The 22142-nt window shown below is 33.8% G+C and overlaps 1 protein-coding gene across 6 annotated transcripts in view; it reads left to right on the plus strand.

Annotated features, from left to right (window-relative positions):
• Positions 1-19995, plus strand: part of ECT2 (epithelial cell transforming 2) — a 134249-nt gene extending 114254 nt beyond the window's left edge. For 4 of the 6 annotated variants that reach the window (XM_058295330.1, XM_058295326.2, XM_058295325.2 and 1 more), the window contains 3 exons: positions 12694-12801; positions 14548-14688; positions 18006-19995. In XM_058295330.1, the coding sequence (XP_058151313.1) occupies positions 12694-12801; positions 14548-14688; positions 18006-18095 (339 nt within the window). In that variant the 3' untranslated portion in view covers positions 18096-19995. Of the gene's footprint in view, positions 1-12693; positions 12802-14547; positions 14689-16912; positions 17056-18005 lie in introns of those variants that run through there. The other 2 variants (XM_058295327.2, XM_071214617.1) reach the window with 1 other exon arrangement.
• Positions 19996-22142: the final 2147 nt, after the last annotated feature.

Consider the following 22142-nt stretch of genomic DNA (forward strand, 5'->3'; position numbering starts at 1 on the left):
GAAGCTCTATCCATTGAGCCATATCTGCTTCTCTCTTTCCATTTGTTTAGGTCTTTTTAAAATTTAAATTGTGTTTTGTAGTTTTCTGCATACAGGTCCTGTTCTTCTATAGTTAAATTGATTCCTAGGTTTTGAGTCTTTTTGTTGCTATTGTAAATGGAATTTTCTCCCTGTTTTTCTCCTCAGATTGTTCAATACTAGTGTACAAAAACACTGCTGATTTCTACATGTTGATCTTGTGTCCTGCCATTATGCTGAATTCATTAGCCCAAGTAGATTTGTCATGGATACTTCAGAATTTTCTAAGTACAGGATCATGTCATCTGCAAACAGTGAAAATTTTACTTCCTATGTTCCTATTTGGATGCCTTTAATTTCTTTTCTTGTCTAATTGCTCTAGCTAGAAATGCTAGTACAATGTTGAATAACAGTGGTAACAGTGGGCATCCTTGCCTTATTCCTAATCTTAGAAGGAAGCTCTCAGACTTTCCCCATTGAGTTCAGTGTTGGCTGTGAGTATTTCGTACATATATGCCTTCTATCATATTGAAAAATATTCCTTCTATTCTTATCTTTTGAAGTGTTTTTATCAAAAAAGGATGCTGATTTTGTCAAACGCTTTTTCTGTGTTGATTGAGATGATCATGTGGGTTTTTTTCCTTCAGTTTGTTAATGTGGTATATTATGTTAATTGATTTTCTTCTGTTGAACCAGCCTTGCATACCAGGAGTAAATCCCATTTGGTTGTGATGTATAAGTCTTTTTTTTTCTTTTAAAGATTTATTTTATTTATTTCTCTCCACCCCCTCGTTGTTTGCACTTGCTGTGTCTGTTCATTGTATGCTTGTCTTCCTTTTTAGGAGGCACCAGGAAACAAACTCAGAACCTCCCATGTTGGGGGGAGGCACCTAATTGCTTGAGCCGCTTCTGCTCCCAGCTTGGTGTGTCTCTCATTGTGTTTTACTCCCTGTGGCTCGTTGCATTATCTTGTGTGTCAGCCTGCCACGGCAGCCCATCACGTCAGCTAGCTGTATTGCTCATCTTCTTTAGGAGGCACTGGGAACTGAACCCAGGACCTCCCATGAACCATTTGAGCCATATCCACTTCCTTAAGTCTTATGATATACTGTTGGGTTTGATTTGCAAGTATTTTGTTGAGAATTTCTGCATCTATGTTCATAAGAGAGATAGGTCTATACTTTTCTTGTAGTGACTATATCTGGCTTTGTTATTAGAGTGATGTTGGCTTCATAAAAAATGTTGGGTAATTTTCCCTCTTTAATTTTTTGGAAGAGTTTAAAGAGGATTGGTATTAATTCTTTTTGAAATGTTTTTTAGAATTCACCTGTGAAGCCACCTGATCCTGGAATTTTCTTTGTTGGGAGATTTTTTATGATGGATTCAATCTCTTTAAATGTGATTGGTTTGTTAAGTTCTTGTATTTCTCATAGCATCAGTGTAGGTGTTTGTACATTTTTAGAATTTGTCCATTTCCTCTAGGTTATCTAGTTTGTTGGCATACAGTTTCTCATAATATCCTCTAATGATCCTTTTTATTTCTTTGGAGTCAGTCATAAATTCCCCCCTTTCACTTCTGATTGTATTTATTTGCATCGTCTCTGTTTTTTTTCTTTGTTAGTCTAGGAGTTTGTCAGTTTTATTGATCTCAAAGAACCAGCTTTCGGTTTTATTGATTTTCTCTGTTTTTTGCTTCTAATTTCATTTATTTCTACTCTAATCTTTATCATTTTTTCCCTTATGCTTGCTTTGGCATTGATTTGCTGTTCTTTTTCTGGTTTCTCTAGTTGTTCAGTTAAATCTTTGAATTTAGCTCTTTCTTTTTTAAATAAATAGGCTTTTAGAGCTATACATTTTCTTCTTAAGATTGCCTTTGCTGTATCCCATAAGTTTTGAGTTATGTTCTCGTTTTCCTTTGTCTCAATATATTTACTGATTTCACTTGCAATTTCTTTTTTGACCCACTGATTATTTAGGAGTGTGTTGTTTAGCCTCAACACATTTGTGAGTTTACCTTTTTCCTGTCTATTATTGATTTACAGTTCATTCCATTATGATCTGAGAAGGTGCATTGTATAGTTTTAATTTTTTATATTTATTGAGGCCTGCCTTGTGACCTAACATGTGGTCTATATTGGAGAAAGATCCATGGACACTTGAAGAATGTATAACCGGCTGAGTTTAGATACAACTTTCTGTATTTGTCCGTTAGGTCTAACTCATTTATCATATTGTTCAAGTTCTCTGATTCCTTGTTGATCTTCTGCCTAGCTGTTCTACCTAGTGTGTGTTGAAGTCTCCAACAGTTATTGTAGAGATGTCTGTTTCTCCCGTCAGTTTTGCCAGAATTTGTCTCATGTATTTTGGGACACCCTGGTTGGGTGCATAGATATTTACAACTATTATTTCTTCCTGATGGATTGTCCCTTTTATTAATATATAATGGCCTTTTTTTTTTTTTAGGATTTATTTATTTTTTTTGTTTTCTTTCCTGCCACCTGTGGCTTGCTTGCTGTCTGTCCTCTGTGTTTGTTCACTGCGTGTTCTTCTGTGTCTGCTTGTCTCCCTTTGTTGCATCATCTTGTTGCACTAGCTCTTCACGGGTGTGGGCTGTCGGCTCTTCGTGGGTGTGCACCATCAGCTCTCCGTAGGCGTGGGCCAGCTTGTCTTCACAAGGAGGCCCTGGGATGTGAACCCAGGGCCTCCCATATGGTAGACAGGAACCCAATGGATTGAGCCACAGCTGCTTCCCTAATATATAATGGCCTCTTATTTTGATTATAACTTTTTGGCATTTAAAGTCTATTTTGTCCAATATTAGTACAGCTACCCTGCTCTTTTTTGGGTACTATTTGTGTGGAGTATCTTTTTTCATCCTTTCACTTTCAGCTGATTTGTATCCATGGTTCTAAGTTGAGTCTCCTGTAAGCAACATATGGATGGCACATGTTTTTTAATCTATTTTGTCAACCTATATCTTTTGACTGGGGCACTTTAATCCATTCACCTTCAATGGTATTACTGTAAATGCATTATTTACCCCACCATTTTATTCTTTGTTTTTTTTGTATATTGTATTTTCATCTGTGTTTTAGGGTTTTTGGTTATCCTTTCTGCTGTTCTTTCTTCCATACTCTCCTCCAAACCTCTCTGTCTTAGCTTTTTCTTTTGGGTTCTAAGGCTTCCTTTAATATTTCCTGCATACAGAGATTGTTTTTACGAACTCTCTTAGTTTTGTTTGTTTGTGACTGTTTTATACTTCATATTTCAAGGACAGTTTTGCTGGATAAAGAATTCTCAGCTGGCAGTTCTTCTCTTTCAGTATCCTAATTGTATCACACCACTGTCTGCTTGCCTTCTTGGTTTCTGATGAGAAACCTGTGCTAAATCTTACTGGGCATCCCTCATATGTGATGGTTTGCTTCTTCCTTGCTGCTCTCAGAATTTTCTCTCTCTTTGACATTCTAAGTAGTATGTGTCTTGGAGTAAGTCTATTCAGACTTATTCTGAATAGAATACAGTGCACTTTTTGGATGTGTAAGTTCTTTTATGAGACTTGGGAAATTTTCAACTATTATTTCCTGAAATACTCTTTTTTTTGACCCTTTTCTCTTCTCCTTCTGGAAGTTCTATGAATGTATGTTTTGTTCTATGTTGTTATTCAACTCCCTGAGTCCCTGATCATTTTTCCATTCTTTTTTTCTCTCTGTTCTTTCCTCTCTTAAATTTCAGCGCTTTTGTCTTTGGTATCAGTTATTCTTTTTTCTGTCATTTCAAGTCTGCTCTTATATGCCTCTATTGTGTTTTGATCTCACCTATTTTGTCTTTCATTCCCATGAGCTCTGCTACTTTTCTATTCAGGATTTCACATTTTTCTTTGTGCTTCCTTAATGTCTTTTTGATGTCATTTATCTCTTTAGGCATAGTGCCTTTCATCTCTTTAATTTGATTTTGGAAATTTGTTTGCCTCTCATTAATTAGGTCTCTCAATTCCTGTGTCTCTTCTGAGGCTTTGATATATTCCTTTTCTTGGGCCATGTTTTCCATCTTCTTAGTATGGCTTGTAATTTTTTGCTGATGTTTAGACATCTGATTAGAGTGGTAGTTTACTCAGATGCTCAACTTTTTCTCTTTTTGTAGGGATTTAGTGGTGGGCGGCTGTGTGTTACTGCTGCTCTTTGATTCTTGGTTCAACCTGGATCATTAGGATTGCCCTTGTTAGTTTCTCAAAACTGGGTTCTGGACCCAGAATTGAGTTGCAGACCCACATCCTACGGCCTTTGGGAGGGAGGTACAGAGGTAGGAAAAAGCCTGTTTTACTTATTTTTAATTTTCTTGTGTGCACTTCCTTGTTCTGCCATCACTCTTTGGAAGCCCTCTTAGCTCATTGCCTGGTTGGAGTGTGTTTACTGCAACATGGACCAGATGAATGTGACAGAGGTTCCTGCCTGGAGGCTAAAAGTCTTGTGATTCAAATTTTCTCAGAGACAGTTCTCTAGCATTCTCCGGCAGTCCCTTCCCTTTTCCTGTATAGAAAATAATTCCACGCCTCCTGCATCCTCAACAATCTGTCCCAGTAATAGAGAAGGAAATTGGGAGGGTTGGAGCGCTTTAGTTCTGAATCTCTTTAGCCCCTTGTTGGCTTCCAAGGCAAACAATGGCATGGCTCCACCAGCCTGGAAGGGCTCCTGGGACACCGCAGAACTAATTTGTGGGTCAAAAGCTGAGTCAGCCTTAGATTTTATCCTTCTTTCTCCCCTTTCTTGGGGAGATGCATCTTCCACAGTCAGGCCTGGTGAGGAGTTGGACCTCTCCAGTTCTGTGCAGGCTTCTGGGGTAAACAAGGTGTGATCCCACTCAGCCTGGAAGGACTGGTGGGACAAAGCAGTCCACATTTGTGGGTCAGAAGCCGAGTCAGCCTTTGACTTTGTCCTCTCTCCCCTTTCCTGGGGTGGTGGATCTCTGGAGCCCCCTTTGTCTGTACTCGGCTCTGAGGCCTGAGAATTCTAGTGTCTTTAGTGCAGGGGAGGGTGCTGGCAGTAGCTGCCGCTAGTTTCAACTCACGGTTTTACCCTCCTTTGTCCCTCTCTTTTCTGGGCAGTGTCCAGCCTTTGCCTGGTATCCTAAACAGTCTTTTATCGGACTGTTTCAGTCTGTCCTCTAGCTATTTTTGTGGAAGAGAGCCCTGTGTCTTTCTAGTGCTTTTTTTAATTCAGTTTTGTCTTTTCATTGGATTATTTAATTCCGTCTTATTTAATGTTATTATTGATAGAGCTGGATTTATGCCTGTCATTTTACTATTTGTTTTCTATACATGTTATATCTTTATTGTTCTCTATTCTTATACTTCTTCCTTGGAGTCAAATGAATGTTTTGTAATTAATGATACCATTTTTGTGTGTGTTGTATTTTTAGTCATTGCTCTAGGACTTACCATATACATCTTAACCTATTAGAATCAGTTTCAGATTTATACTAACTTTAGTACTATATAGAAATATTAGCTCTGTATAACTCTATTCCTTTCCCCCCTTTTTGTGGTGTTATTAATGTATAGTACATCTATTAATGTTACAAACCCAGCAATATATTTTTATAATTATCACTTTATCATCTGTAATCATTTTCTTAGCCCATGCATCTTTGTTCCCATCGACTTCCTTTGTTCTGTTATGGCAAGTATATTACACATTTATTACATTTCTACATAGTCTAGGACTGACAGTATATTCTAGATATTAGGCCATTATTAGATATTTGATTTACAAATATTTCTCCCATTGTCTTCAGTTTCTTGATAGTGTCTCTTGTTGTTGCACTAAGGCTTTTTTTTTTTTTTTTTTTGCCTGTTTGTTTTTTTGAGGTACAGGGCCTGGATTGAACTGATACCTTGTGTGTGACAAGGGGAAACTGGTACTCAACCATGGAGCCACATAGGCTCCTGTGAGTTGTTTTTTTTCAGTTGTCTGCTTGTTGTTAGCTTTCGCTTTTAGGAGGCACCAGGGATGGAACTGGGACCTCCTATATGGCAAGCAGGTACTCAACCTCTTAAGCTACATCTGCTCCCCCACTAAGGTTTTTAATGTTGATATAGTCTATTTTACCTATTTTTTCTTTTGTTGTTTGTGCTTTTGGTGCCGTATCTAAGACATCATTGCCCAATCAAAAGTCATGAAGTCTTTCTCCTGTTTTCTTCCAAGAATTTTATGGTTTTAGCACTTATGTTTAGGTCCTTGATTCATTTTGAGTTAATTTTTCTATTTAGTGTGAAGTAAGGGTCCAACTTTGTACTTTTGCATATGAGCCCTCAGTTTTCCCAGCACCATTTATTGAAGAGACTATTCTTTCCCCATTTAATGAACTTGGCACCCTTGTTGAAAATCAGTTCATCATAGATGTACAGATTCATTATGGACTCTTAGTTCTATTCCATTGGTCTGTATGTCTGTCTTTATGCCAGTACCACACTGTCTTGATTACTGTGCCTGTGTGATAAGGTTTGAAATTAGGGAGTGTGATATTTCCAAATTTAATATTATTTTTCAAGATTGATATACCTTTTTAGGGCACCCTTGTGATTCCATATGCATTTGAAGATTGGCTTTCCCGTTTCTGCAAAAAAGGCTGCTGGAATTTTGCTATGGATTGTGTTTGAATATATAGATTTTTGGGATAGTATTGACATATTAACCATATTAAGTCAGATAATCCATGAATACAGGGCGTCTTCCTATTTATTTAGGCCTTTAACATTTTTAGGCCTATATATGTTAACATATAACACCAGGGGCTTGTATTTTTCACCGTACAAGTCTTTCATCTCCTTTGTTAAATTTATTCCTGTCTGTCTTATTCTTTTTGATGTTGCAAATGTAATTTTTTTAATAATTACCTTTTTATATTCATTGCTGGTGTATGGAAACTGCTTTTTTGTTTCTGTTTTTGTTTTCTCATGTTAATCTTGTATCCTGCAATTTTGCTGAATTTATTAGCTCTAGTAACTTTTCAGAGGATTCTTTTGGATTTTTAATACATAGAGTAATGTCACCTATAATTAGAAATAGTTTTACTTCTTCCATTCCAATTAGGAAACTTTCATTTCTTTTTCTTGATTAGTTCTTGCTAGATCTTCTAGTACAACATTAAATAGCAATGGTGATGATGAAAGCAGACATCTTTATCTTGTCCTTGATCTTAGGAGGAAATCTTCTAGTCTTTCACCATTGAGTATAATTTTAGCCATAGTTAGTAAAATGTTCAATATGCCCTTTATCATATTGGGAAAGTTTCCTTCTATTCTTAAGTTTCTTATTTTCTGAGTGTTTTATCATGAAAGAGTGTTGAATCTTGTTAAATGCTTTTTCTACATCTATTGAGATGATCATATATCATCTATTTATGTGGTTATTAATATACTGAATGATTTTCTTAAGTGGACACATCCTTGCATACCTAGGATAAATCCTACTTTGTCATGGTGTATGATCCTTATAATTACTGATTCATTTTCTTTAATTGTTACGGTTTGTTGATATTTTCTTTCTTCTTGAGTCAGTTTAGATAATTTGTGTGACTCTAGGAATTTGTCTTTCATCTAGATTAATTTTTTGGTGTACACAGTATCCTCTTATTTCTTTTTATTTCTGTAAGTTACTAATGTTACCATTTTCATTTCCAATTTTTTTAATCTTTCTTTTTCGTTGTCCATCTAATTAAAAGTTTGTCAGTTTTATTGATCTTTTCAAAGAACTAACTTTAGTTTTTTTATTCTTGTCAATGTGTTTATATTCTTTATTTCATTTACTCTGCTCTCATCTTAATAATTTAGTTCCTTCTTTTATGTTTGGGTTCACTTTGCTCTTCTTTTTCTGGTTCATCCAGGTGTGATTTAGGTTACTAATTTAGAGGACTTCTTTTTTAATGCAGACTTTTATAACTATATATTTCCATATAAGCACTGCTTTCACTGAATCCCATAAATTTTCATATGTTGTTTTTGCGTCGTCTCTAAGTATTTTCTAATATCTCTTGTGATTTCTTCTTTAACCCATTTTGAGTTTATTGTGGATTTTACTAATATTATTTCCAGAAATCCACATATTTGTGGATTTTCCAGTTTTCCTTCTGATATTGATTTCTAGCTTCATTCCAGAGGCGTTAAAGAAAGATGCTTTGTGTAATTTCAATATTTAAAAATTTATTGAGACTTGTCTTATTACTTAACATATGTTCTGTCCTTGAGAATGGTCATATGCACTTGGAAGAATGCATATTCTGCTGTTGGGTGGAGTGTTCTTTATATGTCTGTTAAGTCTAGTTGTTTTTCAGTGTATTTCAAGTCCTATTTCCTTGTTCATCTTCTGTCTAGATGTTCTATTCATTATTGAAGTGGCTTACTGAAGTCTTCAACTATATTTGTAAAACTGTTTCTCCTTTCAAATTCTTTCAGTGTTTGCTTCATGTATTTTGAGACCCTATTCACATAACAATTATGAACATATTTTAAGAAAATGTTCATAATTTTTATAGATTCTTGTTGAAGTGACCCTTTTATCAATATATAATATCCTTTGTCTAGTCTATTTTGTCTGATATTAATATTACCACTAAGCTTTGTTTTGGTTACTGTTTGTATATTTTTTTCTATCCCTTCACTTTCAACCTATTCATGTCTTTTAATCTAATGTGAATGTATTTTAAACAGGCTAGTTGGATTATACTTTTTTATCCATTGTATCATCAGTGCTTTTTGGAGAGTTTAATCCATTTATATTTATATTTAAGGTAATTACTGATAAGCGAAGACTTACAACTTCTGTCATTTTGATAATTATATTTCATATGTTTTCTACTTTTTTGTCCCTCCTTTACTACCTTCTTTTGTTTAGGTAGTATTTTGTAGTGAACTGTTAACAAGTCATATCTCTTTTCCTTTTGTGTGGGTTTTTTAGATTGTTTTACCATGGGTATTACATCTGTTACAATTTAGTTTATATTGATACCAACTTATCTGTAGTTGCCTATGTATGCTCTGTTCCTGTATTCCTTTGTCTGTGCCTTTTATATTGTCCAAACTACATTTTTATACAGTGCATGCTCAATGACATAGATTTATAATTTTTTTAATGCATTTGTGTTTTAAATCATGTAGGAAGTAAAGAAAAAATGGCATTACACATAAATATTGAATAATGATGGCATTTATTTTTTGCTTTCTTGTGGCCTTTCCTTTCAACATGAAGGACTTCCTTTAGTATTTCTCTTGGGGCATGATGCCTAGTGTTAATGTACCCTCCCAGCTCCTGTTTAACCTGAAATACCTTAATTTCTCCATCATTTCTGAAGGACAGTTTTGCCTTCTTGGTTGGCAGTTTTGTTTCTTTCTGCACTTTAAATATGTCATCCCATTGCCTTGCTGCCTTAATGGTTTCTGATGCAAAATTGGCATTTAATTTAATTAAAGATTCATTGTTAAGTGATGATTTGCTTCTTTCTTGCTACTTTTAGGATTCCTTCTTTGACTTTGCTCTTAGACATTTTTATTATATTACGCCTTGGTGTGATCTCTTGGATTTTTCCTATTTGAACTTTTAGCTTCTTGGATATATATATTCATGTCTTTTGCTAAATTTTGGAAGTTTTTGGCCATTATTTCTTCCAATATTTTTCCTCCCCTTTTATCTCTTCTTTTGGGACACATACCATGTGTGTGTGTGTGTGTGTGTGTGTGTCTCTGTGTGTGTCTGTGTCTGTGTCTGTATGCTTGATAGTGTCTCAAAGGTTTCTCAGGCTCTGTTAATTTTTCTTCATTCTTTTTCCTTCCCTTTTTGTTGCTCATACTGGATAAGTTCGATTTTCTTATCTTCAAGTTTGCTGATCCTATCTTCTGCTTGTTCAAATATACTCTTGAATCCTTTTGAATTTTGAATTTCATTTTTTTTTAACTTTCAGCTGTAGAATTTCTATTTGATTCTTCTGTTATAATTTCTATCTCATTAAGCCTTATTTTGTTCATATATTGTTTCCCTGATTTCTTTTCATTTTATACGTGTTTTCCTTTAGCTCAATGATCCTATTTAGGAGAGTTGATCTGAGATACCTGATTAATAATTCCAGTGAAGAGGCTTCATCTGGATTGTATCTATCAAATTCTTTTTTTCCTGTTACTGGGCTTTATTTTTCAGTCTTCGTAGGTTTTGTAATTTTTTTGTTGAGAACTAGGCATTCTGAATATTATTTCTTTGTTGCTCTGGAAATCTTGTTCTTCTATTCCTCAGGGATTTTTGACTTTTACTGTTGAGGGCCGGATTTGTCTGTGCTTACTTTTCCTCAAGGATCTGCCAGTCCACAAAGGAAAAGGTAAAAAACAACAGGACAAAAGGGTATACTTCCTCCCCAAGTCTCCTCCTGTTAATGCCAAGGCTGTATCTTGAACAGACCCACAAATCTCCTCCCAATTGTCTATCTCCTGAGCCTCCGATTTTTTTAGAGTGCCTTCAGGTTTAAACTTCTCCACACTGTGTTGCAAATGAAGTCAGTTTCTTGGGAGAAGGCCTGATTCTACTCCAGGAAAAACTCCTGTGCCAGGGCTCTGGAAGTGGGAGTGGGGACAATGGCATGCTTCTCTCAAATGACCTCTGGTTTAGGCACTGAGTGCTTAGTGGAAGAGGGGGCAGTAGCCTGAGGTTCTTTTGGCTTGTTTTTCCTGTTACAGAACCACCACCTCATGAGCGGGGATGCGGGGGGAACCCTCTGGTTGGGACCTGAGGGAAGTGGGAGCACTGTGTTCATGTTCTTGGCTGCAGAAGTCTGGTGTGGAATCTCTGCTTCTCTGAGCTGGGAGGGGAGATAGAGGGAATTGTATTGGTTAAATACAGTTTGCCTTTCTTATATATTTTTTGCAGATTTTCTTAAGCATATGTTTTTTCATTTGCCATATTCTCCTATTGCCATTTTCAGATGTTTTAAGTGTTTTTTTTTCTTTAAGAGTATTTTTCACCATTTTCACGGGGGGAATGAGAGGGTCAGTGGAGCTCCTCACTCTGTCATGCCTGAAGTTTGTATTCTCTTAGTTTGTTTATTAACATAAATAAATTGAAAGCACTTTAAAACAGTAGAATGATAAATTAATTATAGCATAATCATAAGAGACTTTAATCACCTTTTCATTTTATAATCCCTTTGAGTATTTATAACAGGAAATACATACTTATAATGTATTGCTAATTGGAAAACGTAAGATACAAAACTGAATATTATTACTCAAGTTTTGTTTTTTAAATAAACCCTATCTATGCAGGAAAATATCTGTAAGAAATATACCAAAACATATTTTGTAAATACTAATGGACTATTATCATTATAGGTGATTTTATTTTATAATTTGTTTTTTCTAAAATTTTTACAATGTGATGTGATTTTTTAAAAATAAGAAATTAGTAACATAGTAGCATTATGCAATTACAAGTGCTGTTACCTGATTGGGATTTGAATGAAGAACTAAGAGTCATTTAGCAGATAGATCAGTTGGAAAGAGGGTCTGGAGCAAGTAGGGTAGATTTGGTTGTTCTAATGGAAAAATTAGACAACCTTTAGTAAAACTGAGGCTAACTATGTAAGTACCAGAGCCAAAGCAGATATTTGTAATTGTAGAGGATACTATCCTGTACTTCATGTTTGTAAAGAGGCTTAACATTTCGTTTCCAAGTACTTTTGTGCATTACCTTACTCTTATGATTACTATGGATTAGGTACACCAGGTATTTTCCACATTTTGAAGATGAGAAAACTTTTAAAAAAACCACAGCTTTCTATATAGATTGTATACAAGATTTCTATATAGATTGTATACAAGTTACTGTAACTACAAAATGATAATGCTAAAAGTCTTAAAGTGCTAGGGTAATTAGCTTGTCAATTCATAGCCTAACTTTATAAATTCAAGGTTGAAATTGGATATAGGAATATGTGAATATATTTTATTCAACTTGATTCCTTCCAAAAAAATATAATTAACCAAGTAATATTTTGGATTACTTGGAGATTAGTTATGTAGTTTAATTTTGTTTAGTGGCTCTTGGCTTATTTGAGATCTTTGACTCATTTAGGAATGAATGATGAACCTTCTCCTTAGAAAAATGTACTTACACACGTATATGTAAAATTTTGCCCATAATTTCAGGGAGGTTTTCCTCCTGTTTCTGTCCATTGCCACCCAGAACCTGTTACATGTTAGGAATATATGATCTCCAATTCTTCTAGATGTTAGTTGAGGAAGAAAAGAGAAAGTAGAAAACAGTTTGTCCTAATTTGATATTATCTTAAGGAAAAATTTTGTGATAATGGTTTTATAGCATACTTTATGCTTAAGCACTAACTTAAGTCTGCTAAATTTGTAATTTAAGTTTTTGAATTTTTAGCAAGATTTTCTATTGAGTTCTATTTGTAATTGTTTTGGTGTCCATAGTCCTTGCAATGAGTTATCTATTTAGTGCATCCTTCTTTTCCACTATCCTTAAATTAGTTCATTTCATAGTAGAAATTATGGTCAAGTGCATCAAAAATCTTGAGTGGCTTCCTTTGTAAAATACTCCCATCCATATATATGTGCAGATGTGCTTAAAGGTTTGATTTTAGAAACAATGAAAATAATTAAAAGATGTTATTTTTCAACAGGAAAATCTTATTTACACTGCTGATCCAGAATCCTTTGAAGTAAATACAAAAGATATGGACAGTACATTGAGTAGAGCATCTAGAGCAATAAAAAAGACTTCCAAAAAGGTGAGATTTCAGGGAAATTATTTTTAATTTGTCTCTAAAATGTGTTTTTCAGAATATAATGTCACAATGCCAGTATACTGTATATAAACAAAGCTATTCTTAGGTTCTTGGTTTGAGTTAGTTCAGCAAATTTTTTGCCACAGAAATTATAATAACTTTTTATTCTTCCCATTCTTGTTACAGTTATTGTATTAGTCAGTCAAAGGGGTGCTGATGCAAAATACCAGAAATTGGTTGGTTTTTATAAAAGGTATTTACTTGGGGAAGGAGCTTACAGATACCAGGCCATAAAGCATAAGTTACTTCCCTCAGCAAAGTCTGTTTTTTTTTTTTTTTTTTTAAGATTTATTTATTTATTTAATCCCCCCCCCCCCCCCGCCCCGGTTGTCTGTTCTCTGTGTCTATTTGCTGTCTTGTTTCTTTGTCTGCATCTGTTGTCTTCAGTGGCATGGGAAGTGTGGGCGACGCCATTCCTGGGCAGGCTGCACTTTCTTTCGCGCTGGGCGGCTCTCCTTACGGGGCGCACTCCTTGCGCGTGGGGCTCCGTTACGCGGGGGACACCCCTGTGTGGCATGGCACTCCTTGCGCGCATCAGCACTGTGCATGGGCCATCGGCAAAGTCTATTTGGAGCAAGATGGTTGATGACGCCTGCCCGGGTTCAGGCTTCCTGGGGTTCTTACCTTCCTGGGGCTTGCTTTTTTTTCTTCTGTGAGCTTACTTCCCAGGGCTCCAGCTTAAAAGTCTTTAGCATCAAACTCCAACATCAGAAACCCTCACATCAAAAGCTCCAACTCTGTTCTTTGCCATACCATTTATCTGTGAGTCCCTGTCCACCAAGGGATGGGGAGTCAACGCCCTAAGCATAACTCAATCATGTCCAGGTACAGATCAGATTACAAGCATAATCCAGTATTTATTTTTGGAATTCATCAATAATATTAAACTGCTACAGTGGCATTTCAGTGAACTCAAGTAGAAATGTGCTATTGGTGTTTTAGATCTAGAAATGTGAGTAATCATGCCTTGGAATTTTTCATCAAAGGGCAGAGTCTAGAGGCCTGGGGTCTTCTATTCCTGACTGTAGAAATATATTTCCGTCTTCTAACGGTAGTGAAGATACCGTCCTTATTTATCTTATCAGGGTTGTTGAGGACTACTTAAGAATGTTTTTAATAGGGCATTTTAAAGATAGAACTAGAATTTTAGTATTCCAAGGGAATTTTGTAGCTTTATAGGCTACTGCTATATTTACAAGTTTTTGTTTTGTTTTGTTTTGTTTTCTTTGATGGGAGGCCTTGTACTTTGTCTTTGTATCCCCAGCACTTGACATGTATGATTCATAGTAGATAAACATGTTAAATGATAACTCAAATGAACTACTTCACTCTTGCAATAAAAAGTGAAAAATTGAGGTTCAGAGTAGGTTTGGAGTAATCCAAGATCTCACAACTAGATTGTGGCAGAATCATAGTAAAACCCAGGTTTCTTCTCTCCCAGGCTAGGTTTTCCCTCCATCTTCTTTCTCCCATTGAATTTTGTGTTCTCTAAATGCAGGGTAGAGTAGTCTATAATATACTACATGTTCTCATTGCTGTGTTCCAAAGAGATTTTTATTCCTGCCTTGGGCTATTTGTAGAAAAAATTCTGTTGTGTACTTTGGCTTTGTTGATGCATAAACTTTCTTATTAGCTATATTAGATTTGTCTAGGTTTAATTAATTATCTTTTTTTTTTTTTTAACTCTAGGTTACAAGAGCATTTTCTTTTTCCAAAACTCCAAAAAGAGCTCTACGAAGGGCTCTTATGACATCCCATAGTTCAGGAGGAAGTCCTCCCAGCAATGACAAACATGTAATGAGTCGTCTGTCTAGCACATCATCATTAGCAGTAAGTGACTTTGATTTAATGGGCTAAATGACTTAATCACATTTATAAAGTTGTATGGAATTTATTAGCTATTAAAAACTATTAATTTTAATGTCTCTCTTTTTTGGTGATTCTAAATTTCTAACCTCTTTATTGGTTAAAAGCAATTGAGAAAACCTCACTGTTAATGAACTAGAGACATATTTAATGAGTAGTTTATTAGATACAAAGTCATGTTGGGATTTCAGAAAAGTTCTAAAATCTCTAAGAAAAGAAACGTTTCAGTCTGGCTTATCACTTTACTAATGATAATAGTGATCATTCTGTTCATATGGATTTGTTCCAATTATATAGCAGAGACCACTTTTATTCTTTTTGCTATTACTGTGCTTAGTAGAATATAATCTCTGCAAAACTGAATTTCAGAGGATAATGTGGATTCTAAATTTTGTGAATATATTTTTTAATGTTTCCTCAACAATCTAAATTTACAAGTGTCAGAATTATTAGACACTTAATATATTAATGCCATTTCTAACATTTATTACTGTCACTAAGTATATGAGTGATGTATCTGTCCTTTGTAAAATTAGTGTTAGTCTAATCTTACTAAGGTTGAAAAAAGCCAGTGACTGACTTTTTAGCTGTGTGTTCTTGGGCATGTTTTTTATTCTCCCATGTCTTCATTTTTTGCAGATGACAGAAAAGAGATTATTTCTAATTACCCCATAGTGTTATTGTAAAGACTAAATTCAGTACTGTGTGTGTGTATGCGTGCGCGCACATTGTGGTTATGTATTGAAAGGCATTTCAGATAATGATTAAGAGTATGGAACCCAAAGTGTTCAAATCCTGGCTCTGCTATATACTAGTTGTGAAACCTTTGCCCGCTAAGCTTTCTGTCTGTTTCAATTTCACATCAGTAAAATGAGTCTGAAGTATTTTTTGTAAGGATTAATGAATGAGTTAATATATGTTTTTTATGGATGTTACTTTTACATAGATAGTATACATAAGAAGTACCTAAAATATATTCAAGACATTTATATCCTCTTTTCAATTGCTTATTTCTGTTCTAACAGATTACCCATTCTTTTTCCACAAGCAATGTAATTGGATTTACTAAGCATGTTTATGTTCAGTGCTCAAATTCTACTGGTGGGCACTCTCAAAACTCCTGGTTTCGATCTATACATCATTCTGCCTCCTGGGCTAGTTTTTCAGAGATGCTAAATGGAAATATTAGTTTTCAAATTTCAAAAGAAGTTCTGTCCAAGTCATCTTTGGCATTTATGAAGATTTAGGAGTTATGCCAGGGAGTAATTGAAACAAGCTTCGTGAAGCTTAATGTGAACTTATTATTAGCTATTTGAAATTTTCATTTGTGAAATATAAAAAATATTCTTTCTCCATTGAATTACTTATTAGGTGGGTGATGACTTTTCAATTCATAACTTTTATAATTGCTTTGTATTTTCACAACAATTTAAGCTTAATAGAGTTTCCTTGCATTTTTGGCTCATGAATGAGAAATGGTTTGTAAGGTAATTTATTTACACTTTAGTCCAGAAAAAATAAGTCCCATTAAAATTTTCTAATGTATGAAAATGATCATTTTAAAGAGTAATGATTGTCATGAAAAGTGGATTTATAATCCAAATCTTAGATATATAGCATTTTATTAAATTTATGCTTTTAATATGGCATATTGTAAAATTTTCACCTTAGGAAAGTGTAAACTTTTACACTATCCATTTAAATCAAAGGTTTATCATCACTTGAGTGGCAGTACTTTACCCACTCAGCAATTTATTTAAACACTTCATTTTAAGATCTCGTTGATAAGAACTTGTAGCCCACTACCTTGCTGGCTCAAAGTTTAGCTAGAGTTAGCCACCCATAAATATTAAAATAAAACAGTAGCTTTGTAATTCATTTTGATTTACTCCCATTCTTGGTATTTTGTTATTCTTGTGTATTTTGTTGTTTAGTTGTTAATTCTAATGATACTTAACTTTGAAGCTTTATGTTTAAACAACTTAGCAATTCTAACTTTGAACTTTGAAGCTTTATGTTTAAACAGCTTAGCAATTTCATAACCACTATATTGGAAGCACTGCTGTTTTGCTCATTTTTGTATGGAGCAAAATTATGTATACAATCGACCTTCATTACTTTTGAATTCCATATTTGAGAATTTGTACTTGCTAAAATTTATTCATAACCCCCAAATAAATATTTGCAGCACTTTCATGAACATGCGAAGAACAGTGAGAAATATGAGTCACCCAATGCTCACGTTCCCAGCTGAGGTCAAGCAAGGTGACCCTCTCCCTTCTCCTTTCAACTCATACTGTAAACAAGTATCTTTTTCATGGTATATTTAATACCGTATTTTTCACAGTTTTGTGTTTTTTGTTGGTGGTTTCACTGTTTAAAATGGATCCCAAGTGTATAATAGTACTCTAGTGCTATCTAGTGTTCCTAAATTCAAGAAAGCTATGATGTGCCTTCCAGAGAAAATACAGAAAATATATGTGTGTTAGATAAGCTTTATTCAGACATGAGTTATCTTGTTCCATTGGCTGTGAGTTCAGTGATAATGGATCAACAATACATAATAAATAAAGTAAAACAAGTTTTTGTACTGGTCAGTTAATGAAAATGTGATCAGAGGCTCTCAGGAAATACAAATGAAAATCCACTTCCCCTAGGAGCAGTAGGCCAATATTTGCTAACTCAGTGTTCACAAAAACTTAATAGAATGTAACTACTGAGAATAATGAGAACCAACTATATATACAGTATGGGTTGCACATATAATGCAAAACCTGTTTTGAGAGTGTATGACTTTTAATTTTAGAAAATTATTTCCTATAAAGTGACTTCACTCCTCTTTTAATTTTTGGTTGAGTTAAAAAGATACCATTAGGGTTTGTTTTCAACTTCTAAACCCATTTACTAATTTATAATTGATTGTAACCCAAATAATTGTAACCCAAAACACTGAATCATTATTATCTCACAGAAGACAGGTACCACTCCTAACATAAGCCAATATCTGTTTCAGAAAACTTCATTGAGTTAATATCTAGTTAACTAGTCTATTTGTTTTTTGTTTTCAGAATGCTAAAGTAGTATATGCTTTTTTCTCACCCACTCTGCTAATTTTAAGTTGATTCATTTATTTAATTTGAAGTGTTTAGAAGTTTTAAGTGTGTTTTAATTAACCATTATGGTAACTTATGAAGCATAAATGTGGTAAGCATGATGCTGAAGTGTATGCTACTATTTTTTAAAGAAAAATTTTAAATGTAAAGTATTTTTTGTCTTTACAGGGTATACCATCTCCCTCTCTTGTCAACCTTTCATCCTTCTTTGAAAGGAGAAGTCATACTTTAAGTAGATCTACAACTCATTTGATATGAAGCTTTAAAAAATCTTATTATTGAAACTTACAAATAGCTCATACTCAAACAAGAAACTAACTTACATGGTACTTTTCATTAGCACTTGGTGAAAACTGAAAGGAAGATAGGTAACACTAAACTATGGCATTTGATTTTCGTTTTGAAAGAATAAGATTTGCCTTTTACATTTTTCAAGTTGATTCGTGTAAAAAAATATCGATTTTGATGTTATTTATTTCTTTGCTCCAATCCCTCATACAAAGACCAATAATTTAAGTTATTCATGATTTCAGTAGCTTTGTACTCCTGACACAGTAAATATTTTTACTGGTAGGTGCCAAATACTGCTGTGAATCTATTTGTATAGTGTCCATGAATGAATTTATGGAAGTACATATTTGTGTATCTCAATTTGTATAGAAATTAAGTGATATCACAATCCTTACTGGATAAAAGCCTATGTAAATTCCTGATTAGATAGTGGGGCTTCGTTTCACATTTAATGTTCAAAGTAGTTATTTAACTGCTGCTTTTGCATAGTTTATTTTCTTCTCAAAATGTTTCCAAGATCTAGCATATGGATTTAAAAAGCTTTGCCCCTATTAACAAGAATAATAGTTAAAGAATGTTGTTTCAAAATACTTATACAAATTGAGATAAGGACAGAAAATTTTTTAAAAATATTGTATATTTTGCACAAGCATAATGTTGGTGTATACTTATAGCTATTTCAAAACAAAATATTTATGCTAATTTTAACCACTAGCAAAAATATTTGAAGGATAAGACCATGAGAAAATTATGATAAAGGTTGTTTATACTCTGAAATAATTCTAAAGTTGCCATTAGTTTTACTTATCTGTAAAATGCATAGGAATATGTTTGTCAACTTCCTATTGTCATAATTAAATGTAAAATTGAAATACATTTATTTGCTGTTGTGAAGTACTTTTTCAAGCCCTGATATTATCTTTCACAATAGTCTTTTTTTTAGTAGTCAGTAATACAAAATAACCAAGTTCCTATGAATAAAGGCATTTTCCTACCTGTTAGGGAGTAGTACAGACATTTAATTGCCATTTAACAGTTTTCGATAATCTGTTTTAATAGTTTTACTGACTATATAGATTTTTTTATACCATGTTTGTGCCACTTTTGAGGATAGTAAATGATTCTTTACTGCTATATTTTATTTTTTTGTTTGTTTTTTACTATGTTTTAAAAGTCTTTGTATCAGTAAGAACTTTGTAAATAAATATTTAAAACCCAAAGATATTTAATGTCTCATGTTTTAAACAGTTCCTTCAGACACAAATTTTAATAGGCCAGTATGAATGCCTGTATCAAAATCTACTGTGTTGTCTGTTTGCTTGCTTTTTTTATTTGCTTATTCCTTCCTCCATTAATGTTTTTTAGTATTTTGCATAGGCTAACTGTAGGGAGTTTTTATCTAGAATCTACTTTTTGGAATGGAGGTAATTAATCTTATATTTTATGTAAAATTTTGTGTCTGCATATATGCAATTTTTTTGACAGAAAATAGATAGCCTTTATTTTATTGGGGATGGGGGTATAATTCTACCAAAAAAGAGGCCTTCCCGATAGTGGGAATGGCATGACAAAAGGTATAAAGTGTTGAGAGATTATTGGATGTACACTGCCAACATTTAACTAACTGATAGTTAATTTTAATTCTAAAAATGTTTCTAGTTTTTATCATTGATATTGCTCTAGGTCTTTGATATCCCCATTCTCAGCTGAAGACAGTTTGCAACTGTTTCTCATCTGTTAAGATGCTTTATTATGTATGGACATTAATAATGTAATTCCCCTCTCCCATTATTGAGAATATCATATGCATTACATATTAATCTTTGATTTAATGGATTATATTAATAAATTTTCTATTGTTAACCCATTCCTGTGTTTGTGGGTTATACCTTACAAGGACATGACTACAGAACTATTTAAAGTGTGAACTCATAAATATGAGAGATATAAAAGAAAATATTCAACTCCATAGCAATTTTGAAAATCTGGAAGAAAGTTAATATGTACTATTAAAGAAGAGTCAAAATCCAGATGATTTTAAAGCCAAGTTCCTACATTTAAATAATAGTTAATTTATTATATTAGTCACACTTTGTGTATTTTTTAAAGTTTGACAGCTATCCCGTTCATTTCGTGCAATTAAGCTTAATGACAATATTTTAAAAGAATACTGTAAGAAAGAAAAGTATTGGTTAATTTCAATTATGAAAATAGAGGCAAAAATTCTAAATAAAATATTAATTTAAATCTAGAAGTCAAGTCAAGAAGATACAAACTGACCAAGTATAAGACCATTAGATTGACTAATATCTCTAGTAGGTCTGAATTGACATAAAGAACATGGTAAATAGAACATAGTTTCCTTGTCTAAAGGAGGAAAGAATTTGTTAATGTGATATATAGCACCATTAAAGATATGATACACTATACTGAAACCTGAATATTTTCGCTTCCGCAGTCTAAGGCAGTTTGATTAAAGTATATTCCTCAACTGAGTACTGGTGTGGAACCAGATGGGATCAGTTTCCCACATAATGCCAAAATTAATCCCTTTTGAATTATTTTAAGGCTTTTACTGCATCAGGTAAGTGTTTCTTAGTGAATGTAAGGGAGATTAAACGTTTGCAAATTTATCAGCATGACCTATCAATAATTGAAAAGGAAGAAAGCATATGATTTATCAATTGGTTTCAAAAGGTCATTTAACCAAACTCAGTGTCTTTATTTTGCTTGAACTACTGTTATAAATACCTCACAATGGGTTGGCTTAAACAGTGAGAATTTATTGGCTTGTGGAGGCTAGCAGAAGTTCAAAAACAAGATATCAGCGAGGTGATGTTTTCTCCACAATGTTTGTTCTGCCAGCAGTCCTTGGGGTTCTTTGGCTTGTATCTCTGCTTTCTGTCATCACAATGGGGAAGTCCTCTTCTTTATCCCTTCTGTGACTTCCAGGTCTTCTCTACTAGAAACATCAGGGGTTTCTTTATGAACTATAACCAGAAAATACTTTTAATAAGCAACTGAGATTAAAACCAGATAGGGGAATCACCAAGTGTGAGTAATAGAAATCAAAGTGTTAAGTGTGAACTGGCACAGAAGGTGAGCTGAAGGAATTTAAGACGTGTATAGGCCAATGACTAGAAGCAGGGCCTTATGTTGGTGCCAGCATAGGTGGTAATCCCTTGTGAACATGCGTAACCTTATCCTGTGTGATAGTTACACGGTTGTTCACTTCTTATCTTTTTCTATGCAAAATAGGCTACAGAAAAGGGAAAAATAAGAGAGAAAAAAGTTCTTTGAGAAGACCTTTAATAACATTGACAAACATCTGGCAAAGGAGAAAGAGGAAGGGAGGGAGAGAGAAGGTCCAAATAGGTTTGGGTATAAAAAGAAACATAGATGCATGCTATATCATATTGTGAACAACTCTGCCAATCAATTTGAAAGTTGAAACTGATATATTTTTAAGTAAATAAAAACAAGAAAACTGACGAAGAGAAAAACTGGTTGGTTCTGTAATTAAAGGATAGAATGCAAAGTTAAAATTCTTTCCTACAAAGAAAACAAACTTTAAGTGTAAGTGGTTTTAGGGTAAGTACACCAAATATTCAAGAAACATTCTTCCAATCTTGAAAACTTTTAAAGAGGATAAATGAAGAAGGTACATTTACCATTTTTAAAAATGAGTTTAACATTACATTGATACCCAAAACAAAGAACAGGAAATTAATGATCTAATCTCAGTCAAGACTGCTGATAGAAAAATTCTAAACCAAATATTAACAAAGTGAATTCAGCATTGTATGAAAAAGTTTGCATCGTTACTACATTGGGTTTATCCCTGGAACGCAAGGTTGGTTTCACAATACAAAGTCTATTAATAGAAATTCACCACATTAAAAGATAATGTGAAAAGTTATAGAATCATCTTAGTAGACACATATAAAGCATATAAAAATTCAACAATGATTCATTATTAAAAAGAAAGGGTAGAAAAGCTCTTAGCAATCTAGG

This window comes from Dasypus novemcinctus, chromosome 4 (assembly GCF_030445035.2).
Source record: "Dasypus novemcinctus isolate mDasNov1 chromosome 4, mDasNov1.1.hap2, whole genome shotgun sequence".
Classification (NCBI taxonomy): domain Eukaryota; kingdom Metazoa; phylum Chordata; class Mammalia; order Cingulata; family Dasypodidae; genus Dasypus; species Dasypus novemcinctus.